The sequence below is a fragment of the Schistocerca americana genome, chromosome 7 (genome assembly GCF_021461395.2).
Source record: "Schistocerca americana isolate TAMUIC-IGC-003095 chromosome 7, iqSchAmer2.1, whole genome shotgun sequence".
NCBI lineage: Eukaryota > Metazoa > Arthropoda > Insecta > Orthoptera > Acrididae > Schistocerca > Schistocerca americana.
The window spans coordinates 312,776,915-312,803,255 of NC_060125.1; the positions used below are offsets into that span (position 1 = coordinate 312,776,915).

Genomic DNA, 26,341 nt, shown 5'->3' on the forward strand with positions numbered 1-26,341 from the left:
ATGCCTGTTATGGGTTGTTTTCTATCTAACAGTTCTAATAGTGTATTTATGCAATCATATACTGCAGTTTCAGTAGATTTGTTGCTTCTGAACCCATGTTGAGCTAAACTTAGTAAATCTTTTTTTTCAATGAAGTCCATCATTTTTTTGTACATTATTTTTTCAAAAACTTTAGAAAAGCAGGATGAGATTGAGATAGGCCTGTAGTTATTCATATCTTTATTATCACCTTTTTTGAAGACAGGAATTACATTAGAAAGTTTCAGAGCTTCAGGGAAGATACCTGCCTGGAAAGAACAGTCACAGAGGTGAGTTAATGGTTCAGCAATTGTGTGTTCACAATTTTTGATTACAGCTGCTGGGATACCATCAATTCCAGCTGAATATGAATTTTTAACTCTCTGAGGGCTTTTGCAACATCATTTTCAGTGACTTTGGTAATGAAAATTGACTCTGCACATGTGTTATATTTTTGGTTTGCTGGTTGGTAATTTGTGTTAGGATTATTTTGGACCAATTTTTCAGCTATGCTCATAAAGAAATTGTTGAAAGAGTTCACCACAACTTTGGGATTAGATATAGATTCATTGTTGAGTTTGATTTCTATGTTCATGTGTGAAGCTTTCATTTCCCCCTCTTTCCTTTTTTATGATATTCCACATTGCTTTTACCTTATTGCTGGATTTGTCAATGAACTCATCATTCTGCGTCCATTCCGCTTGTCTTATCACTCTTCATAGGATACATGTGTAGTTTTTATAGTATTCTGTTAGTTGGGGGGAGTCACTACTTTGTTTACATAACATGTGGAGTATTCTTTTATGTTTGCAAGAGATTTTTATAGCTGGTGTAATCCAACTCTTGTTTCTATTATTATTTATACATAACAGCTTGACAACATAGACATATACCATTCAACAGAGAATCACACCAAGTTTTGATTCATAGTTTTTATGTATTTATTTATTTATTTATTGTTCCGTGGGATCACATTAAGGAGAAGTCTCCATGGTCATGGAACGAGTCAATACATGAAATTATAACACGATTCTAGAAACAGATAAAATGAAATATAAGAAACATATTCAGGCGACACGTCATTAGTTTAAATAAGGAAATCAAGAATGTAACACTGGAATTTGCTTAATTTTTTAGCTCTTCCAGGAGCTCCTCGACAGAATAGAAGGAGTGAGCCATGAGGAAATTCTTCAGTTTGGACTTAAAAGAGTTTGGGCTACTGCTAAGATTTTTGATTTCTTGTGGTAGCTTATTGAAAATGGATGCAGCAGAATACTGCACTCCTTTCTGCACAAGAGTCAAGGAAGTGCATTCCACATGCAGATTTGATTTCTGCCTAGTATTAACTGAGTGAAAGCTGCTAACTCTTGGGAATAGGCTAATATTGATAACAACAAACGACATTAAAGAAAATATATACTGTGAGGGCAATGTCAGAATTCCCAGTCTATTGAATAGGGGTCGACAAGAGGTTCTCGAACTTACACCACACATAGCTCGAACAGCCCATTTTTGAGCCAAAAATACCCTTTTTGAATCAGAAGAATTACCCCAAAAAATAATACCATATGACATAAGCGTATGAAAATATGCGAAGTAGACTACTTTTCGTGTTGAAATGTCACTTATTTCAGATACTGTTCTAATGATAAATAAAGCGGCATTTAGTTTCTGAACAAGATCCTGAACGTGGGCTTTCCACAACAGCTTACTATCTAACAGCTTACTATCATGCCGTGTATAAATACACAGTACTATCAATACTCCCATGACATGTATGTGTGAGCTAGAAGTACATTTTGTGTCCTGTAGTTTGCTAAGCCTGAGTCAGTTATGATGCTTTAGTGGAGATTAGGCATCACATATTAAACAGAAACTTAAACTGACAAAACTATTCATGGAACATATGCAGTAAACAGTCACAAGCCCAAGAAAAGTGACAAAACACATTAGCCATAAATTGCTAATACCACTGCCAATGGTCTGACACATTCAACACAAATCATAACAAACTGTATTAAGTGCAGTTGGTCTAGCTGATAAGTCCTCAAGATTACATGCTTTATGTTCAATTTGGCACAATTTTCAACAGAAGTTATGTTTCATGTGCCACAATGAGAATTGTCATAATGTAAACACTTAGGCAAATGAAAACCTCAAGAAAATATTTCACACTTTCCCAGCTCACTAAAGTGAATGTGTCTTGTACTCCATTCTCATCCTTCATAGAGAGAACTGTTGCAAATATTATGTATTTGACTATTCTGAGAGAATGACACAACCATAGCAAGACAGTGATGATTTTAATTTTGCAACATGACAGTGTCTCTCATTCAGATGTCCATGAGCATATAAAATTTTGCAGAATTGCATAGAACATGCTACTCAATAGGATTTTTCTCTTTTTCAGAAGCCTTTGAGGTCACTTGATTTCATCTCTAAGCACAGCCACAATGAAGACCTACAAGTTGTGTTTGAAACCTACTTTTCTCTATTACCTATTGCAATTTTTCTGTGTCTTGTAGTTTTCCTCCACTTATTTTCTGAAACTCCAAAAACATTTATGAATAATCCTGTACATTTATTTTTATACAAACAATTTTGTTACTACTACATGTAGTCCGAGGAACATACCTGTAAATCAATTCTATTGCCAACAACTTCAACATTACTCCCAAAGCTACCAGTTGATGTCCTCTCTGCCACCTGTGTCCCACTTGGAGACAACCGGTCAGATGAGCATCTTGTGTCTTCCACAACTGAAAAATCACAAAAAACTTTTATTCTAATGGTAAGGAGAGCATTAAGAGGTATCACTCTATTCACAGTTTGCATCTTATTAGGATTACTCAAAGTGACTACTCACTTCCCACAGGGGATGCCTGTTGCTGACTCTCCTGTTCAGCCTGAGAACACAGACTTCTAATAAATTCCTCGTTCTTCAGAGACTGTGCCATAACTGATTCACCAAGGAATCTTAGCAATGGGAGATATGTTCTATGTGCTAACTCTGGCACAAATACTTTTTTTAACTCTTCCATCGCCTGAAAAATCATACAAAGAAAAAACCAGTTACTTTAGTGGCAGCAAGACTGTTACCAAATTACTTTATCATGGAGTGTAGTGCATTTGTATTCTGAACAATGCAGATAGATCTGGTTCATGAACACACGACCTTTACATGCAAGGATTAATTATGAGCTAAGTTGCGTCATCTAATGCACTAAAAGTTTTTGACATATTTCATTGAAGACAGAGTTATGTTTACACGTCTTCCAATGGTGGGGAAAAAAAAAATAAGGAGCTGTATTGTTAGCTAAATGGTTTGGAGCTTCTGGTAACTATACAGAGTCTAAACAAATATTGCATGGTGCTACACTTTTAATGTCATTGCTCATAAATTCTAGACATGCACAAATTACTGGGTTGTTCTCATGATTCCCCAATGGCTCTGTTATTAGAGATATGGTACTGCATTTTACGTTAACAGACAAAACTATTGTAGGCTACTTTTTAACTTAAATAGCAGCTGTGAAACATAGCATTTTCCACTCTTCTTCATTTCCTGCAGCACAGCATGGAAAAAAATGAAACAATGGCTAGAAAATATATGCTGTCAGTCCCACATTCATCTTTAATATCAGTTAAACTTTATGAAGTTCCTAAAAATATGCGCAGTGCTATGTTGGTTTAGTTAAGTTATGGTCAGTTATAAACTGCAGGAAATCTCTTTAACAGATTGTTTCCCAAACCTTCAATACACAGTGGCTGTATATTCTCTTCCAGACCTTGAATATATGGTAACTGTATATAACCCACCAAATTTTCAGGTGGGTGGTGCTACAGACAGTGCTATTAATTTACTTAGAACAATCACCAAGCCAGACTGCTGCAACAGATTCTCAACAGTTGGCCTACAATATAATGCAATGTTGTTAAATTCACCTACATTGTGGTCTACCTTACGGAACATTGCTGCAATACTTTATGCTTATAAAGATTCCACATTCAAAATAACTTAAAATTATTTTATTGAAAATATTCTGATATGTTTCTACAGAATCTGATATAACCAGAAGCAATTTACAGCAAAAAAAGGCCACATTTATTATCAATATACCGATGGACTCAAGAAAATTTATAGAAAATAGGATGCTATATGGTTTATCATGAGAATGATCTAATAAGAATGGCAGTAGCAGAACATTTACAACTTGTAGCTCAAACACATGTTCATGCTTAATGATACAGCTGAGAGTTTGAAATTTTGAAGGCAATTTCCAGTGCTTACAGAAGAGGACTGTTATGTGATAAATTTATCTTCAGCAGTGAAGCAATATCTTTACTGAGCAGCAAAATGTTTAAGAAGGCACTAGGTGCATCTTTGGAAACTGGACAATCTCCACAGTTTCAAGCTGCACATTCATTCATGATCAGGGTGGTTACTCACACTTGAAAAAGAATTCCAGGTATGGGAAAGAAGATGATACCATATGAAGTTCCTGATAAAGTAACAGGAAAAGGGGGGTGGGGTGAGGGCAACTCACGTCACAGTACTGTTGTTTCTGTCCTCAAGGCTGAGACATTCTAGCCAATAAGAAGTAGTTTAACTGCACTTTTTCAAACATCAATAATTTATAGGGAATTATTCATGTAATTAACACACTTAAAAAGCTGAATAAAATTAAATTAAAATGCTAGACTAAAAGACAGAACCCTGAGAGTTTATGAAATTCCCTGAGGTACCCAGATTTTTCCATGTAAAATGTAATTCCTGAAAATTCTAGGTTTTCCAGAAAAGTCATCATTCTGATGATCCTCCAAAGCACAATATTTATGAGCTGTCTAAAAAAAATTAGCATTTACAACCTCTTATCCTTATCCACTTATTGTAGAATCCTGAAAAGTTCCCTGATATCCCCCTATAATAGTCCAATAATCAGGTAAGTTTCTCAATTGTCAAACATACAAGTAAAAATATTATTGTGCAAACCAATACTGGCTTGCAGTTAAAGTCTCTCACATGGAGCCCCCCCTAAAATAAACATTAAAATGCATTTTAGAATAATATATTATAGAATTTAAATCATCAGAATGCATTTCACACATTAATTTAAATAATGACAGTTAACATCTGTGGAACTGCTGAAACTGCGTGATGTTTTTTGAACAGGTAGTAGCTAGTCATTAGGCTGTGTCTTGGAATGACATTTGCAGGCGTGGCTTCTTCGGAGAACAGCAGTTATGGGCATCTTGAAGGCACTGATTGTACAGCTTAAGAGTGCCCTGCCAATTTCCACACTATTTTCATGTTCCACTGTAGCTGAAACTTTGCTATTTAATTCTTGTCTCTGTACATCTCTATTATGCTTTGCTATGTCATTAATCAACTTTTAGTATTAAGGTTTTCATAGTGTTTTAGGTAGTTCTCTGATTCTAGTATTAGCAATTTTATCCACTGTAGGAATAAGATTCTAAAGGTAGAGTATACTAAAATACAGTAATGTGTACCCATATAGTGAGGGTTTCACTAATGATTATAGGAAACCTCAGTTTCCTTGCTTGCTGACAGTGTTTGTCGGATATAGTGTGTTATTAGCATGTTTCTTTTATGAATGTATTGTGCTAGTGAGTTTTGTTTTGTTGTGAATTACTGCAGTATATCATCCTGTGGGTCTGAAAACAGCACAATATGAATGCAGTGTGCAATTTATTACACAAAAATTTTGAACATAAACTTAGGACAAAAGTGAAGGAATTAGGTGCATACAGGCCCAATCTGAACATCAATCAGAACAAACACAGTGTAAACAAAGGCAAAGATATGTATGCAATTTCCAACAAAGGGATGTATAATACAGCTAAGTGGTTGTGTTGTTGTGAAGTGAAAAAATTCAATTCTCTGTTTCACTTGTCTTGTTACAAATTGTACTGATAGAATGTGGACTGAGAATAGTATCACAACCTTAAAGAGTTTTTACACAAAGATGTGTCAACTATGTAGTGCTTACTGCCTTAATATAGAGAAATACACTGAAAATGTGCCAAAGAACCAGTATAAACTGGGTGAACTTATAGACTGCATCAAATCTTGAGGCAAATTTGAGCTTCTCTTACGGAGCAAAAATAAACACAAAATACCAGGATCACAGGAATTTTCTGAGGGCTACTTGGTCTAATTTCAGAGTGGGATGGCATCTTGATGCAACACATTTAAAAAAATCAAGTTACTTAGGTCTGTTCAAAACAATTTAAAATGAACTCCTGGAATTAATTTATGATAGTTTATGAGGTATGCCTCAATCTCACCAGGAGTGGGAAAAAAAGCTAATTTCCCCTTGCAATCGAAGTTTGATGAAACCACTGATTTCCCAAATCAGTCACAACTGGTCCTAATAATTTGGGATGAGTTACCGCCAAATATAAATGAAAGATTTATTTCCTTTGTAAAATCAGAAAGACACATTGCATATTATGTAACAGTAGCTGTTCTCAGCAAGGCAGACAAAATGAAATGCCTGAAAAACTGACAGCTCAGCATTACGAAAGTGTTCCAGTTATGAATGACTTCAAAAGTGGAGTTCAGGTGAAAATTGAAGTGGTGTAAAATCATGAAGCATTTATTGCAAGGCAAAGATTTCCTTTTATGGGTCTTTTTTTTTTACTAAAATCACGCCTCAATGACATTCTGTTCATGAACAAGGGAATATTGATGCAGTGAAAACTAGTGAATATGTATCTCACTTTGCAGCATCTCTTCAGTATGTTAAGGTCTCACTTGCCATTGATGATCATTTGGAACATGAAGAACCAACTACAAAATGGTGATCTTTCCAGCTGAATAAGGTCAAACAGCTGATGCTTTCAGGAAGTCCTTTTGGCTAAGCATCACATTCAGTTCATGACATTAAGTGTGGAAACTGTAATTTAAAGAAATTTGCAGCTACTTCTAATTCTTTTTCTGGGAAAACAACTTGATGCTTTGAAAACAGTGATGGTTCAAACAACTGCGCAACTGACAAGCTACTCAAACATTTAATTCAACATGGTGATTGCTCAGTTTGGTTTTGTCAGCCAATCACAGCACAATAGCCAAGGTGTCACGAAAATGTTGTAGATTAAACATACACAAAACATTAAGCATCTCATGTTTAGAATTGAAAATGTTAAAAACATTAAGCTCGTAACAAAGCTAACATATGGAAAGCTAATAATAAAGATCTCTTCTAAACAAATCTTTTAGTATGATTTGTTGCAATAAAGTGTTGGTAAATGTGATGTCGGCTGATAAATATGCTACCCATAGAGATTAGCTTGGATTTTGCTTATGGTGTTATTTACTAGTAGATTATGAAAGAGGAAGAAGATACGTTACATAAATTTTTGACTGGAATGTGAGCTCGGATACTCAGTGAGTTTCAAAATTTGATAAGAGACAAAATTATGACTAGCTAGACCCCACTAAATGCCTCCAGTCAATTATTGTGCAGTTTCTGTCTTGTTTGCACACTGAAGATGTGCAGCTTTATCTACCATTGTAAGCAATGACTGTTTGTCTGGTGCCTGACTCCAAAGATCCATTGCATACAGTCTGCTCAGCAACTAGTTGATGTGTATCTGCATTCACTGACAATAAGAACTGCTACCAGGTTTAAAAATCAATTGTCATTGACAAGGCAAGACATGTCATAGGGTTCCTGTGGGTTTGAGTCTTGTTATGATCACTATTCTTACACCATGTTACTCAGCTGCAAATCGTACAACATTCCTTATAAATACACTGCACAACCTGTGTCGATACACTACTAAATTTGACAATTTTATTCATGGTATGGTCATAACCTTAACTCATTTCTGCCATTCTGTCACATCTCTGCCTTGGTTCATCTTACAGCACTGATTCCACACAACTGACAGGCATATTCACACCACTTCACTGCCACAACTTATGTCGGTTATGGAGACTCACATGATTGCCTGGCACCAGTTTTACACTGTCTCCAGTGTTCCAAAGAGACCAGAGTGCTCTTTTAAGGTGGGGACTAACATTTTGTCCAGTAAGCTTATAATGCAATAAAACAATGATTTCAAAACATTTTGGCAGATTTTTACTGTCTCCAATACTTTTTTCCAGCAGACAGGATGAGGAACATCTCTGCACAAGGTTAATAACTATAGTTTGAGTTGCATCACGTGCCACAAATCCTGCTTTCCTTGTATTTCAGATTGTCTCATTAACTGCAACTGGTTCCTAATTTTTTCCCTATGTACAGTAAACTGTCGTTATTTTGAAACCAGATAAACCAAAAACTCAGTTAACTCTGCTGAATTACATTGATATGCACTACATGTATTTTTCATTATACATTTCACATAATTTTTCTCAATAATGTATTGTACAATAATTTTGAAACAATGGCCCAATTGCCTGCATGCTGCTCACTTCCACAGTATAAGACTCAAGGCTCAAGGATGGGGGAAAAGAGGGGCTGGTCAGCAGAACATATGCAGCGAGCGACCTACAACAATCCAGAGAGCTTTCTGTCCCTGTTTGTGATCAATGAATGTGTTTTTTTTTTCCTTTTGCTTCATCACTTGCAATAGTCCCCCAACACAGTAATGAGCTCATAATGCTCTGACACTAAAACAAAAAGCAGCAAATTCTACACATGCAGAGAAAACTAAAACACAGGCTGCAATGCACTTTCAGATCCTGAAGCCTACTCTCCCATTGATAATAAGTTCAAGACAAAAAATAGCGAAAGTCTTGCAAGCTGTTCATTTAGTGGCAATAGCAAGGTCAGCTAAACATAAAGAAAAGGAGGATTCACTGTTTGAATGGTTCAACACATGCGGTCACAGCAAATTCTGTAATCTGGCCTAGGCCTCAAGAAAAGGCTGGTTAAATCATCCAGAAAAAGGTAATTTCTGGGTGTGTTCTGAGGGCTAACTGTTGTGTTTTCAGAAGAAGCATAAATCAGAGCTGCCATCAGTGCAACTGAACTACAGGAAACAATTCCACATTGGAATGCACTGCAAGCTAACTGCAACATACCTGCTGCTTGGGATAAATTACCAAAGAGACTATAACTAACTGTTTTAAGAAAGCATGGACAGCAACTGATAAAGCCACTGAAACTGAAGAGGAAACTAACAATCCAACATCTGAACTTATTCATAATGTGAACACAACTTTGGAGTCCGCAGTTGCTCTTCCGCACGGTTACACTTGGTTTGTGCTCTCTTGTACTGTCAATATGGAAGAATGGACACAGGCAGACGACAACATCTGTGCTCCTGAAGAACCAGCCAACAGTTCTGTTGATGATGCAGAAGATAATGATAATGCTTTCCTGTTATCTTCAGAGAATGGCTATAAAGAATGACTACACCCCCCCCCCCCCCCCAAAAAAAAAAAAAAAAAAAAGAAGCTGCAGCTGCAATTGGGTGTTCTCAGGAGATTTGTTGCAACTTCTGATGTCTCCATGATATTTTGGGCTGCTCTTGATATGGTAGCTTTGGAGAGTACCATAATATTATGACCAACAGCCCAACAAACAACAATTAATGATTTTTTTTCAAATTAATGTATAGAAGTAAAATGTGAAGTGGATAAGGATTGTTGTAAACTAAAATATGAGTTCTGATTACAACTTAGTGTGTTAAAGAACAGTACATTAAAGTGTTTCTTAAGATTATCATTTATTGTATTACATGACACACTAGTTCAATGGCTACAGTATTGTTCCATAATATGTATATATGTAATTTGTTTGAAAAAATTGACATGCGTTTAACATTATGTACATACACTTTGTCAATTAAAAAAATGCCTGAAATACTATTGTACCTATACAGTGTAGCTATTTTTTCTTCTTCTTTAGAGGTCACAAAAATAAAGCACACTCATTAACTGGTAAGCTTAATAAGAGAAAAAATGAACTCAAAAATTGTATATTTTTATAAATAAACTTGTTAATTCAAACTTCATTAAATTGAACTGGCTATTTTTCAGTCCCTTGAAATTCTGTTAAATGATGGTCTTTTGAAGTAACAGAGTGAAAGAGTATCAACTGCTAGGTGGACAACTCCATGTGCATGATGCAACATATGAGCACTTCACACCACACAATGGCTCACCACCTGGACAACTATGATTGTTAAAAACTAGTCAGTGAGGAAAGTATGTTATTTTTATTACTGAAAAGGAAATTACAAGAAAGTTCATGTGCTTAGTTAATAAATGACCAACATTTTGTCCTCAAAATATATCTCTCCCTTTTTCTCTTCCTTAATGGATTCTTCCATTACTTCCTGGTAGAGCAATTCCATATTTAAGGTTCAATAACAAGTACACTGTTTTTGTTCTACTGATTCTTGTTTATTTTGAACTAGTTTTCGGCTTCTTCAGGAAACAACTGCCTAGTGTCTGGAAGGGACACTACTTCTTCGGTGACCAAACACTATAGGCAAAGATATATCACATACATAATGTGTTGTGCATCAAACTTTTTTCTTAATTATGCAATTACACATTACGCAATGGACAATGTTACACACAATAATTAAACTACACAATATTACAGGTTAAATGGTTATAACACTATTTTTTTGTCATTGGCGGAGGAACTGTGCGTACTCTTCATTATGTTGTGCAAAATACATCTTTTTTAACACTTTAAACTAAACTTTATACGATGGACAGTATTATACACAATAATTAGAATACATATTCTTAACAGTATTACAGGTTATACAGTTATGTGCCATAGTTTATGAGGTCGTGAACTGGATGAGAATTATTTAAGTGAACTACTAACTTATGATGAGCAACAAACACGTCTTACATTACAAAAAAAAAACATTTTTATGCAATGGAAAATTGCTACTCACCATAGAGCAGAGATGCTGAGTCACAGATAGGCACAACAAAAAGACTCTCACAATTATAGCTTTCAGCTCTTAAGGCCTTCGACAACAATACACACACACATACACATACACACATACACTCATGCAAATGCAACTCACAAACATGACTGTAGTCTAAGGCAACTGAAACCACACTGCAGGAAGCAGCAGCACCAGTGCCTGATGGGAGTGCGACTAGGTGGGGGTAAGGAGGAGGCTGGGACGGGGAGAGGAAGGGATAGTATGGTGGGGGTGGCACACAGCGAAGTGCTGCACATTAGATGGATGGCACGGGAGAGGTGGGGAGGAGAGGGGGGAGAAGCAGAAAAGGAGTGAAATAAAAAGACTGGGTGTGGTGGTGGAATGACGGCAATGTAGTGCTGGAATGGGAACAGGGATGGGGCTGCATGGATGAGGACAGTTAATAGCGAAGGTTGAGACCAGGAGGGTTACAGGAATGTAGGATGTATTGTAGGGAAAGTTCCCACCTGCGCAATTCAGAAAAGCTGGTGTTGATGGGAAGGATCCATATGGCACAGACTGTGAAGCAGTCACTGAAACGAAGATATCATGTTTGGCAGCATGTTCAGCAACAGGGTGGTCCACTTGTTTCTTGGCCACAGTTTGTCAGTGGCCATTCACGCGGACAGACAGCTTGTTGGTTGTCATGCCTACGTAGTATGCAGCACAGTGGTTAAAGCTTAGCTTGTAGACCACATGACTCATTTTACAGGTGGCCCTGCCTTTTTGATGGGGTAGATGATGTTAGTGACCAGACTGGAGTAGGGGGTGGTAGGAGGATGTATGGAACAGGTCTTGCACTAGGTCTATTACAGGGATATGAGCCATGAGGTAAGGGACTGGGAGCAGGGGTTGTGTAAGGATGAACAAGTATATTGTGTAGGTTTGGTGGATGGTGGAATATCACTGTGGGAGGTGTGGCAAGGGTAGCGGGCAGGACATTTCTCAATTCAGGGCATGACGAGAGGTAATCAAAACCCTGGTGGTGAATGTAATTCAGTTGCTCCAATCCTGGGTGGTACTGAGTTACGAGGGGAATCTGAAGCCTTCACTGATCTTAATTATCACTCCAACCTTGTACAAAAACAAATCTCCCATGTCTTATCTTTCCAGTCTCCCACCACCTCACAAAGTCACACTGTCCTGTCACAGAGAAGCATTCCTCTTGTAACTCAGTACCATCCAGGACTGGAGTAACTGAATTACATTCTCCGCCTGGGTTTCGATTACCTCTTGTCATGACCTGAAATGAGAAATTTCCTGCCCACTATCCTTCCCACTCGTCCTGCAGTGGTATTCCATCGTCCACCAAACCTACACAATATTCTCATCCATCCTTACACAACCCCTCCTCCCAATCCCATATCTCATGGCTCATGATGTGTTGGTAAATGTGCCAACACCTTGTAGATAGAGGAGGCCGAAATGGAAGCTATCTAACGCAGACGGGCGTGAATTCTGGAACAGGATAAGTAGTGAATGGTATGCAAGAAAAGTATGCAGCTCCTTGAATACTTAACTTTTAATTATCCTTGTGGTACATTGATCTTGATAATACAAATAAGACTATCTTCAGATACGGTTAATGGCGCCTTGCTAGGTCGTAGCCATGGACTTAGCTGAAGGCTATTCTAACTGTCTCTCAGCAAATGAGAGAAGGCTTCGTAAGTGTAGTCGCTAGCAAAGTCGTTGTACAACTGGGGCGAGTGCTATCCCGTATCTCGAGACCTGCCTTGTGGTGGCGCTCGGTCTGCGATCACACAGTGGCGACACGCGGGTCCGACATGTACTAAATGGACCGCGGCCGATTTAAGCTACCACCTAGCAAGTGTGATGTCTGGCGGTGACACCACAGCTCACATCCCTGTAATAGACCTAGTTGCAAGACCTGTCCCATACATCCACCCACCACCATCTACTCCAGTCCGGTCACTAACATCACCTATCCCATCAAAGGCAGGGTCACCTGTGAAACCATTCATGTGGTCTGTAAGCTAAGCTGCAACCACTGTGCTGCATTCTATGTAGGCATGACAACCAACAAGCTGTTTGTCCACATGAATGGCCACCGACAAACTGTGGCCAAGAAACAAGTGGACTACCCTGTTGTTGAACACGCTGCCAAACATGATATCCTTCATTTCAATGACTGCTTCACAGCCTGTGCCGTATAGATCCTTCCACAACACCAGCTTTTCTGAATTGTGCAGGTGGGAACATTCCCTACAATACATCCTACATCCTCACAACCCTAATGGCCTCAACCTTTGTTATTCACTGTCCTCACCCATCCAGCCCCTTCCCTGTTCCCATTTCAGCACCACACCACTGTCATTCTATCACCACACCCAGTCTTTTTATATTTCTCTCCTTTTCTCCTTCCTCCCCCTCCCCCCCCCCCCCCCCCCCTCGGGCACCACTCCCCTGCCATACATCTAACCTGCAGCACTTCACTGTCTGTCACCCCTCACCATAATATTCCTCCCTCTCCCCACCCCAGCCTCCACCTTACTCCCACCCAGTCACACTCCCATCATGCACTGGTGCTGCTGCTTGCAGTGTAGTTTCAGTCGCCTGAGACTACAGTCGTGTGTATGAGTTGCGTTTGTGTGAGTGTGTGTGTGCGCGTTTGTGTGTCTATTATTGACGAAGGCCTTAATGGCTAAAGCTATAATTGTGAGAGTCTTTTTGTTGTGCATACCTGCAACTCAGCACCTCCACTATATGGTGAGTAGCAACTTTCCTTCTCATAATATTGTTACACTCCATCCTGGATCTACCAGTGTTTGATTTTTATGCAATGGGCAATATTAAACACAGTACATAGTTAAAATTACAATATTAAAGTATTACAATTTATGTAGTTGAAGACTGTGGGTTAAGGAATAGGCAATTCTTTTATGTTTTACTTTTTGTAGCAGTATGTGTCATTGTGATGGTTTGTGGGTGTGTGGCTGCTTGATACAATCATGTGAAGCATATCCCCATTTTTATGCTTCACATGATGCTATCAACCTACCACATACCCACAAACCACCACAATGGCACATACTGATACTCAAACTTAAAACATAACATAATTTCCTATTCCTTACCCCTGAAACTTCAAGAATATATTTTTTATTACTTTAATATAGCGTATTTAACCATGTACTATGTTTAATACTGCCCATTGCATGAAAATGTTATTTACCCCCCATGAACAATGGACCTTGCCGTTGGTGGGGAGGCTTGTGTGCCTCAACGATACAGATAGCCGTACCATAGGTGCAACCACATCGGAGGGGTATCTGTTGAGAGGCCAGACAAATGTGTGGTTCCTGAAGAGGGGCAGCAGCCTTTTCAGTAGTTGCAGGGGCAACAGTCTGGATGATTGACTGATCTGGCCTTGTAACACTAACCAAAACGGCCTTGCTGTTGTGGTACTGCGAACGGCTGCAAGCAAGGGGAAACTACAGCCGTTATTTTTCACGAGGGCATACAGCTTTACTGTATGATTAAATGATGATGGCGTCCTCTTGGGTAAAATATTCCGGAGGTAAAATAGTCCCCCATTTGGATCTCCGGCGGGGACTACTCAAGAGGACGTCGTTATCAGGAGAAAGAAAACTGGCGTTCTATGGATCAGAGCGTGGAATGTCAGATCCCTTAATAGGGCAGGTAGGTTAGAAAATTTAAAAAGGGAAACAGATAGGTTAAAGTTAGATATAGTGGGAATCAGTGAAGTTCGGTGGCAGGAGGAACAAGACTTTTGGTCAGGTGAATACAGGGTTATAAATACAAAATCAAATAGGGGTAATGCAGGAGTAGCTTTAATAATGAATAAAAAAATAGGAGTTCGGGTAAGCTACTACAAACAACATAGTGAACGCATCATTGTGGCCAAGATAGACACGAAGCCCACACCTACTACAGTAGTACAAGTTTATATGCCAACTAGCTCTGCAGATGATGAAGAAATTGATGAAATGTATGATGAGGTAAAAGAAATTATTCAGGTAGTGAAGGGAGATGAAAATTTAATAGTCATGGGTGATTGGAATTCAAATCTATTGGTTATGAACTGTAGATTAAAACTGAAGAAACTGCAAAAAGGTGGGAATTTAAGGAGATGGGACCTAGATAAACTGGCAGAACCAGAGGTTGTAGAGAGTTTCAGAGAGAGCATTAGGAAATGGTTGACAGGAATGGGGGGAAAAAAATACAGTATAAGAAGAATGGGTAGCTTTGAGGGATGAAATAGTGAAGGCAGCAGAGGATCAAGTAGGTAAAAAGACGAGGGCTAGTAGAAACCCTTGGGTAACAGAAGAGATACTGAAATTAATTGATGAAAGGAGAAAATACAAAAATGTACTAAATGAAGCAGGCAAAAAGGAATATAAACGTCTCAAAAATGAGATTGACATGAAGTGCAAAATGGCTAAGCAAGGATGGCTAGAGGACAAATGTAAGGATGTAGAGGCTTATCTCATGAGGGGTAAGACAGATACTGCCTACAGGAAAATTAAAGATACCTTTGGGAAAAAGAGAACCACTTGCATGAATATCAAGAGCTCAGATGGAAACACAATTTTAAGCAAAGAAGGGAAAGCAGAAAGGTGGAAGGAGTATATAGAGGGTCTATACAGGGGCGATGTTCTTGAGGACAGTATTATGGAAATGGAAGAGGATGAAGAAGATGAAGAAGATGAAATGGGAGATACAATACTGCGTGAAGAGTTTGACAGAGCACTGAAAGACCTGAGTCGAAACAAGGCCCCGGGAGTAGACAACATTCCATTACAGCTACTGATAGCCTTGGGAGAGCCAGTCCTGACAAAACTCTACCATCTGGTGAGCAAGATGTATGAGACAGGTGAAATTCCCTCAGACTTCAAGAAGAATATAATAATTCCAATCCCAAAGAAAGCAGGTGTTGACAGATGTGAAAATTACCGAACTATCAATTTAATAAGTCACAGCTGCAAAATACTAACGCGAATTCTTTACAGACGAATGAAAAACTGGTAGAAACCGACCGCGGGGAAGATCAGTTTGGATTCCGTAGAAATGTAGGAACACGTGAGGCCAACACTGACCCAACGACTTATCTTAGATGCTAGATTAAGGAAAGGCAAACCTAGGTTTCTAGCATTTGTAGACCTAGAGAAAGCTTTTGACAATGTTGACTGGAATACTCTCTTTCAAGTTCTGAAGGTGGCAGGGGTAAAATACAGGGAGCAAAAGGCTATTTACAATTTGTATAGAAAGCAGATGGCAGTTATAAGAGTCGAGGGACATGAAAGGGGAGCAGTGGTTGGGAAGGGAGTGAGACAGGGTTGTAGCCTCTCCTCGATGCTATTCAATCTGTACATTGAGCAAGCAGTAAAGGAAACAAAAAATTCGGAGTAGGTATTAAAATCCATGGAGAAGATATAAAAACTTTGAGGTTTGCTGATGACATTGTAATTCTGTCAGAGACAGCAAAGGACTTGGAAGAACAGTTGAACAGAATGGATGGTGTCTTGAAGGGAGGATATAAGATGAACATCAACAAAAGCAAAATGAGGATAATGGAATGTAGTCGAATTAAGTCGGGTGACGTTGAGAGTATTAGATTAGGAAATGAGACACTTAAAGTAGTAAAGGAGTTTTGCTATTTGGGGAGCAAAATAACTGATGATGGCTGAAGTAGAGAGGATATAAAATGTAGACTGGCTATGGAAAGGAAAGCGTTTCTGAAGAAGAGAAATTTGTTAACATTGAGTATAGATTTAAGTGTGAGGAAGTCGTTTCTGAAAGTATTTGTATGGAGTGTAGCCATGTATGGAAGTGAAACATGGACGATAAATAGTTTGGACAAGAAGAGAATAGAAGCTTTGGAAATGTGGTGCTACAGAAGAATGCTGACGATTAGAGGGGTAGATCACATAACTAATGAGGAGGTATTGAATAGGATTGGGGAGAAGTTTGTGGCACAACATGACAAAAAGAAGGGACCGGTTGGTAGGACATGTTCTGAGGCATCAAGGGATCACAAATTTAGCACTGGAGGGCAGCATGGAGGGTAAAAATCGTAGAGGGAGACCAAGAGATGAAGACACTAAGCAGATTCAGAAGGATGTAGACTGCAGTAGGTACTGGGAGATGAAGAAGCTTGCACAGGATAGAGTAGCATGGAGAGCTGCATCAAACCAGTCTCATGACTGAAGAACACAACAACAACAACAACAACAACAACAACAACAACAACAACATACTTTAATATTGCATATTTAACCATGTACTACACTCCTGGAAATGGAAAAAAGAACACATTGACACCGGTGTGTCAGACCCACCATACTTGCTCCGGACACTGCGAGAGGGCTGTACAAGCAATGATCACACGCACGGCACAGCGGACACACCAGGAACCGCGGTGTTGGCCGTCGAATGGCGCTAGCTGCGCAGCATTTGTGCACCGCCGCCGTCAGTGTCAGCCAGTTTGCTGTGGCATACGGAGCTCCATCGCAGTCTTTAACACTGGTAGCATGCCGCGACAGCGTGGACGTGAACCGTATGTGCAGTTGACGGACTTTGAGCGAGGGCGTATAGTGGGCATGCGGGAGGCCGGGTGGACGTACCGCCGAATTGCTCAACACGTGGGGCGTGAGGTCTCCACAGTACATCGATGTTGTCGCCAGTGGTCGGCGGAAGGTGCACGTGCCCGTCGACCTGGGACCGGACCGCAGCGACGCACGGATGCACGCCAAGACCGTAGGATCCTACGCAGTGCCGTAGGGGACCGCACCGCCACTTCCCAGCAAATTAGGGACACTGTTGCTCCTGGGGTATCGGCGAGGACCATTCGCAACCGTCTCCATGAAGCTGGGCTACGGTCCCGCACACCGTTAGGCCGTCTTCCGCTCACGCCCCAACATCGTGCAGCCCGCCTCCAGTGGTGTCGCGACAGGCGTGAATGGAGGGACGAATGGAGACGTGTCGTCTTCAGCGATGAGAGTCGCTTCTGCCTTGGTGCCAATGATGGTCGTATGCGTGTTTGGCGCCGCGCAGGTGAGCGCCACAATCAGGACTGCATACGACCGAGGCACACAGGGCCAACACGAGGCATCATGGTGTGGGGAGCGATCTCCTACACTGGCCGTACACCACTGGTGATCATCGAGGGGACACTGAATAGTGCACGGTACATCCAAACCGTCATCGAACCCATCGTTCTACCATTCCTAGACCGGCAAGGGAACTTGCTGTTCCAACAGGACAATGCACGTCCGCATGTATCCCGTGCCACCCAACATGCTCTAGAAGGTGTAAGTCAACTACCCTGGCCAGCAAGATCTCCGGATCTGTCCGCCTTGAGCATGTTTGGGACTGGATGAAGCGTCGTCTCACGCGGTCTGCACGTCCAGCACGAACGCTGGTCCAACTGAGGCGCCAGGTGGAAATGGCATGGCAAGCCGTTCCACAGGACTACATCCAGCATCTCTACGATCGTCTCCATGGGAGAATAGCAGCCTGCATTGCTGCGAAAGGTGGATATACACTGTACTAGTGCCAACATTGTGCATGCTCTGTCGCCTGTGACAATGTAAAACATGCTTGTTGCTCAACTTATGTTACGAGTATTCACTCAATCAAACAATGGAAAATCCAGGACAGAATGCAACAATATTAGTGATGGAAAATTGCCACTCACCATATAGCGGATATGCTGAGTTGCGATAGGAACAACAAAAAGATGCACACAATTATAGCTTTCGGCCATTAAGGTCTTTGTCAGCAATAGATGCACATACACACACGCACACACACTCATGCAAACGCAACTTGCACACACGTCTGCAGTCTCGGACAACTGAAACCACACTGCGAGCAATAGCACCAGTGCGTGATGGGAGCGGTGACTGGATGGCAGTAAGGAGCAGGGATTGTGTAAGGATGGACGAGTATACTGTGTAGGTTCAGTGGACATCAGAATACCACTGTAGGAGGTGTGTGAAGGATAGTGGGCAGGACATTTCCCATTTCAGGGCATGACGAGAAGTAATTTAACTCTTGTGGAGAATGTAATTCAGTTGCTCCAGTCCTGGATGGTACTGAGTTATGAGCGGAATGCTCCTCTGTGGCTGGACTGTGGGACTTTGGGAGGTGGTGGAGACTGGAAAGATAAGGCACAGGAGATTTGTTTTTGTACAAGGTTTGGAGCATAATTACAGTCAGTGAAGGTTTCAGTGAGACTCTTGGTACAGTTTGAAACAGTCAGGTTTCAGTGAGACTCTTGGTATAGTTTGAAACAGACTGCTCGTCACTGCAGATGCAATGAGCATGGGTGGCTAGACTGTACAGAAGGGACTTCTTACCGCAACTCAACATCTCTCGTCTCTGCTATATGGTGAGTGGCAACTTTCCTCTCTCAAACAAAGACATGACATCGCGAACTATGGCATCAGAACCATATAACCTGTAACATTGTACAGTTATGTATTTGAATTATTGTGTGTGCAACTGTCCATTGCTTAAAGTTTAGTTTACAAAGTTAAAAACCATGTTTGTTGCACAACATAAATGAAGAGTAGTCAGTTTAGTAGAATATTGTGTAGCTTAATTATTTATTTTGCTTAACACTGCTCACTGTGTAAAGTGTAACTTCAACATTAAGAAACAAGTTTGATGCACAACACTGTATGTAAGTGATTGTATCTTTGCCTATATTGTTTGGTTACCTAAGAGCCAGTGTCCCTTCAAGACACTAGTCAGCTGTTTCCTGAAGATGGTTTAATAAGCCAAAAACTAGTTCAAAATAAACAAAAATCAATAGAACAAAAACATTGTACTTGTTATTCAACCTTAAAAATCAAATTTTTTTAAATAAATAAATTCTGAAGATTCAAAATAGGTTTGCTCTGTGTGCTAGATTTGAAATTTGCTCTTTGTGGACATAAGTTGTTGCAACTGAACTTGTTAAGATTGTCACATGAGACAGTTTAGTTCAAAGTTTTAACAGGCCATTACTAATTCCATTATGAACACTTATGTTTTGGTTTCAATCAGGTAATGACCCATCACAAATTCTCAGCCCAACACATGTTCATCAAATAGAATAAAAGATTTCATTCTGGTGAAGTTCTTCTTTTAGACTGTTTGTATGACTTACATGCTGAGCTTGGGCTTAAGTACAATGTTCTGGATTGTCATCTCAAAAACTTTGTGTTATAATCTTCCTTTTGAATTTCTATAATCAGACACATCTATGAATGTATGCATAAAGTTATCCTCTTACTTAATGATAAAAGAGATTCTGGCAGTGATATTCAAATACTCCATACTGTCTTTATCTAATGCATGTCAGAGTGCAGTCAATTCTGGTTAAAAAGAGAAACTTTGACACCAAGGAAAATTTTCTGACCCCAACACAATAAATGATATACTATTATTCCTAGTAACTTTCAGTATGATCATTATTTCTTATGCACTTAAAATGAGAATTACTATACAAATTATTTAGTTACTTCTATACTATATCTGTGGTATAGGTACAGCAGTAGAGAGTAATTCATAATAATTACAAGTTCAGAAATTTAAAACAAATACCAACACTTACTGAATCATTCGAAGAGTGTTCAGAAATCATTCAATTAAATACAAAGATTTGAAACTCAGTCAGAGGCACACAGAGTAAAAAAGTATCCAACACTAAACTTTCAGAATGAGTGGTTAACAAAAAGGAACAGGTAACAAAGATATATACAACATGTGTAAGGATATTTTGACACACTGAAGGAATCTTAAAAAGGGTCTAACAGTCTGTTAAGATCATTATTATTAGAAACCAATTCTTTGGATATAAACCCTTTAGTTGTTAAATACTTCTACACTCAGTATTACCCACATCAAATAGTTGTCTTCAGATGTGCTACGCAAATTAATTACCTGGTGTCTGGTTTGCTCCAGCAACTGCTCTCCATCTGAAGAAATAGCTGGAGGGGGAGAGTATGAATCTGTAAAATCATTCTCCTTCACTCTGTTGAGCAGATTCCCACGCATTTCAGCTCCAATAGATATGTCAGGGCCCTCACTGTCATTGTCAGACCTGCATCAATTAAAATTGTCACTAAAGCTACACAGACATAATCGCATTTTATAAAACAGTGAAAAACGCACAGTAAAACGTTAAAGCAACCACATGATGATTCTCCTTTAATACAGCCCAACTTTTGACTTTTTCTATAACAGTATTATACTTTGTGAAAGGTTTATTAAGACAGAGAGAGTTTTATCATGACAAATAATGTGCTACTCTCCTGTTTGGGGCTTCGCAGAATTTATATTTATAGTTACAAACACCTAAAATTGTATGTTTGGAGATAGTATATTTTAACATGATCACAGCTTTTGAGGTTTCATAAGAAAAGGAACACATGTCTTGCATCATTCTTTTTTTTTTAAATCACGCTGATGACACTTCCTGCTCATAGGTAAATAAGTTTGAGGTGACTGTCAGTCCAAATTTTGCCAAACTGTAATCATGCAACAGATGCGGCATTGTTAGCAGTAGAGTAAATGCATGAAACATAGGCTTCTGCAAGCAAGTGTTACTTTACTAAAAAGAGAGTAACCAAGCTGAGAAAAGAGGTGGAGTTCATAACTAGGCAGAAAAGCAAAAGCATCAAGTACGATATCAGTTCTCTGTTAACTACAGTTCATCACAAGAGATGTGTGGTAAACATTAAAATAATCAGAAATACACTAGGTAAGGAATCAATTGTGAAATTGATGAAAATAAAATAAAGAACATATTGACTAAGGCATAAAAAGATCATTATTCCTAAGTATAACAGGATTTGACTAATATTCTACAAATTGAAACCTCCTGACAGACTGAAAGGTAGAAAGTACAGAATAAAAGTAGGACTCACCAAATTCATGACACTCCTTACTCAGTGGTGGAGGGACAGAGCTTTGAAAAATAAGCATTAAATTTCAGACACTTGGTTAGGGAAGAAAGGATGACAGTAAGTAATAGAATGTTAGGGTATCATACCACCTTTTTCCAGTTTCTTCAGTTTTAATCTACAGTTCATAACCAATAGATTGTGGTCAGAGTCCACATATGCCCCTGAAAATGTCTTACAATTTAAAACCTGGTTCCTAAATCTCTGTCTTACCATTATATAATTTATCTGAAACCTGTCAGTATCTCCAGGGTTCTTCCATGTATACAACCTTCTTTCATGATTCTTGAACCAAGTGTTAGCTATGATTAAGTTATGCTCTGTGCAAAATTCTACCAGGCGGCTTCCTCTTCCATTTCTTAGCCCCAATCCATATTCACCTACTACGTTTCCTTCTCTTCCTTTTCCTACTGTTGAATTCCAATCACCCATGACTATTAAATTTTTGTCTCCCTTCACTACCTGAATAATTTCTTTTATCTCATCACACATTTCATCAATTTCTTCATCATCTGCAGAGCTAGTTGGCATATAAACTTGTACTACTGTAGTAGGCGTGGGCTTTGTGTCTATCTTGGCCACAATGATGCGTTCACTATGCTGTTTGTAATAGCTTACCCGCACTCCTATTTTACTATTCATTATTAAAGCTACTCCTGCATTACCCCTATTTGATTTTGTATTTATAACCCTGTATTCACCTGACCAAAAGTCTTGTTCCTCCTGCCACCGAACTTCACTGATTCCCACTGTATCTAACTTTAACCTATCTGTTTCCCTTTTTAAATTTTCTAACCTGCTCGATTAAGGGATCTGACATTCCACACTCCGATCCATAGAATGCCAGTTTTCTTTCTCCTGATAACAACTTCCTCCTGAGTAGTCCCTGCCCGGAGATCTGAATGGGGGACTATTTTACCTCCAGAATATTTTACCCAAGAGGACGCCATCATCATTTAACCATACAGTAAAGCTGCATGCCCTCAGGAAAAATTATGGCTGTAGTTTCCCGTTGCTTTCAGCTGTTCGCAATACCAGCACAGCAAGGCCATTTTGGTTTACAAGGCCACATCAGTCAATCATCGTTTACAAGGCCAGATCAGTCAATCATCCAGACTGTTGCCCCTGCAACTACTGAAAAGGCTGCTGCCCCTTGTCCTTAATAGTATATAACATTGAAGGTTGAGTTTCAAAGGTAGATGCGTGCAAGTTGTCTTTCTTTATATGTGGCTGCAGGTGTTATTAGTGTAAGAGCATGGCTTACGAAAAGTAATGAGAGTTCCACACGGTCAAATAAGCTATACAGTGACTGTGGTTTTGGTGTGCTTGTAGACCTGGTTAAACATCATGAAAATATACAGTATTTATCAATAAGTATATATCTATCAAAGTAGTTGGATGACAAGATATTACAGAAGTTCAAAACTACAAGATAGTTCTCACTGAAATCCATTTTATTTTACTCTGTATTTTTTGTACTACCTAGTCTGAATTATTATTAGGTTTCTTTTGACCTTTTTGGGCCATGAGTGACTTGTTCAGTAAGTCTTCTTTCTTGCAAATACTACTTCATTCTCTCAGGGTTCTTAACCCTCTCTGTTTTGTTGATCTAATTTTGATTCTGATACCACTCCATCCACGATCTTTCACTGTTTTCCTGTGGCTGGACCAGTTTGCACTGTTGCGGACTTTTCTTCTATTCTAATTGCTTTCCAATCATCTCTGACTTCTTCCTCTTTTGTTCTCCAATACCCATGTTGTGCCCCACATATTCTTGGTCAATACACTATACAGCTTCATGATGTGTCTGGAAAATCTCAATCTCCTCTTTCACATCATGCTTGCAAGTGGTTCTACACTCAAAAATAACACCTGCATTGATTTTTGTATTAAAACTTCATCATGTTTTTTTTCTTTTTTTCCCCCGCAGACATCTCTCCAAATCTTTTGTTCCTCCTCCTCCACTGAGTACATGCTCTTTTGCTCAAAGTAGACACTGTGTCTTTGGCTGTCATTACTGCCCTGGGTACTGTTTATGCATTGAGATGGCTTCACCACCTTCCTCTAACAGGAAGTTGTGTGCAGTGTATGGCTGGTGCCTGATGACTCACCACATACGCCACACAACATTGCCCAGTGGGCTGGCACTCTGCAGATGCCTGTAGCTGAAGCAGCTCTGCTGCACTGTGACATCTGCTGCAGTACAGAGGGCACTAGTACCACCAGACACATCTGGCGTTACCTTGCATCAATGAAGCCACATAATACCACTGGTTTCTAGTATCCATACACAAGATGGTCATTATAGGACCACTGCCTGCTGCAGCTCCAGAAATATGAATTCTGAAAACAAATTAGAAACTGACCATGAATCCAAGCAATACCAATGAGTTTCTCATATTGCACACCAAAACTACGCCAGTGCAGCCACCAATGTGAACAATCCTGACCTTGCAGAGTACCCTATGGTGACAGATTGTGTGTTATAGGCGGTTGCTGTCTTTCTTGGCATAATCCACTGAAGTGTCACTTCGCCATAAGATGATGGGTACGAAACTAATTGAAACATTGCGACTAGACAATACCACCACTCGGCTGATAACCCGAGAAGAATTCATCAATTGTGTGCTTTCTCTCACACCTTTGTGGAACTGTATTTAAAGCATAACAATTCCCCTCACAGATCAGGATGATCGCATATTTTCCTTTCATTGAGAATCTATTTTCTGTTGTTCATGTTTTCGTGTTTGCTTTGTTGTAAAATAAACTCCCACTGTTCAATGCTATCTGGACATCATCTTGCTTCCTGTGCACACCATCCCACAATGGGATACTTTAGTAATAGTCTTAATTGTAGGCCAGGCAGCATTTATGAATATCAGCACAGAATGTTGCAATTTGATATGCCTCAATAGGTTTTCTTTACAGCACTTCATAGTTTCTCCAGTATTTGAAATCTGTCTGTTATGTTGTTGTTCATCTGTAGCTTACCTTTTATTTTATCCCCCAGATACCTGAATCTGTGTACACTCCCAACTATTTCACTGTCAATCACCCCTCCCCCCCCCCCCCCCCCCCCACCAGTTTCTGTATTCATCACCTTAGCATTATTGTGCATTATCTCACTGTCAGCTTTCACAGCAGTTTCATCAAGATTTTTCAGTATCATTTTTGAACCATCATCATTCTTATGAATTAATGAAGAAGATGCAAAAACATAATTGGAAAATTTTAGTGGAATCTAACATGAAGATCAGTCTGTGTAAGCTTCAAGGAATTTCTAACACTCAAGCAGACTCTGTTTGGGAACATTTTTCTGCACAAGTGACTTTTTATTTGGTGCCACACCCATCCCTCCTTTTCCCTTGTATATTTTCACCTGGGTTAGTTTTTGCTACCAATTGCATTACATGCCGTATCAAAATCTTGCACTTGGGTGCACCCAGTTGGAAGCTACTAATTGTGATATTTTGTATAGAAATAGTATAGTTGTGGTATCACAGGTGCCCCTCTTAGCTTAGCACCCCAAGCAACGGCTTGCATCACCTTAAACCAGCCCTGTTCTCATGGCAATTGTATTTTGAGTGCTAGTGTGCATTTCTTACTCTACTACTAATGAGTAAATACATAACAAATTCATGTGTGGATCTTTTTTACACTCAGGTTGAACGTCTACAGAATGTGCGAATTAACAATCAGTCCATTTTTTTTTTCAGTCTTTAGATCTTGTTCTCCAACTCCACCTGTGACGTCAATTTCATAAGTACTCGTTAGGATGTCCAAGAAAGAAACTGCAACTAATTACTCGGTCATACAAAAACTTTAAGGGCATCAGCATATCTTAATGCAAAGCAGAGTCACAAAAGATGGCTTGGGAGATGACCTCCTTTCCCTTTCAGACAGTTACTTTGTTTTACTCCTGAATATCACATTGACTACAAGCAGAACAAAAACAGAGTCAGTAACTCTGTGAGAAACGCTACGCTCAGGCATAGCTATACATTAATAAGAGACACAGGCTAGACGTTCTATGTGAAAACATGCAAAGCAAACACTGCAGCTGATCCCACTGTCTCAACTGAGAAACTAACTTTATTGGCAAACATCATTCAACAATAAAGGAAGCAATGAGTTATACACTGCGTGTACCAGTTCTCTTAGGACTGCTTGTGTGAAATTCCAAATTGGAATGCTATCACTTGGCAGCATCAGTATTATAACCCTTGAAGTTTCAACAACAGCTGTGTACAAGGTCACTGCAGTGGGAGTCCTGGCTGCGAATATAACAGTATGCATCTGACTCTCATTGGAAAATGGAGGTGAAGCAGTGAGGCAACATCAAGTTTCTTGTTAAGTTTTGTGTTTGTGATTAAAAATTCTTAGAATATGGCTGAATACCAAGAGGCAGTTTCCTGGTGGCTTCTCCAAACCACCACCCCCAGTTCACAAAGTGAAGA

At 39.5% G+C, this 26,341-nt stretch overlaps 1 protein-coding gene across 1 annotated transcript in view; it reads right to left on the minus strand.

The window, feature by feature from the left end:
* Window positions 1-26,341, minus strand: part of LOC124622065 (WD repeat-containing protein 81) — a 295,856-nt gene that overhangs the window by 53,239 nt on the left and 216,276 nt on the right. Inside the window, exons 20-22 of the mRNA XM_047147637.1 lie at window positions 20,863-21,022; window positions 2,885-3,062; window positions 2,653-2,777 (exon numbers count right to left, since the gene is read on the minus strand). Of these exons, the coding sequence (XP_047003593.1) occupies window positions 2,653-2,777; window positions 2,885-3,062; window positions 20,863-21,022 (463 nt within the window). The remainder of the gene's footprint in view (window positions 1-2,652; window positions 2,778-2,884; window positions 3,063-20,862; window positions 21,023-26,341) is intronic.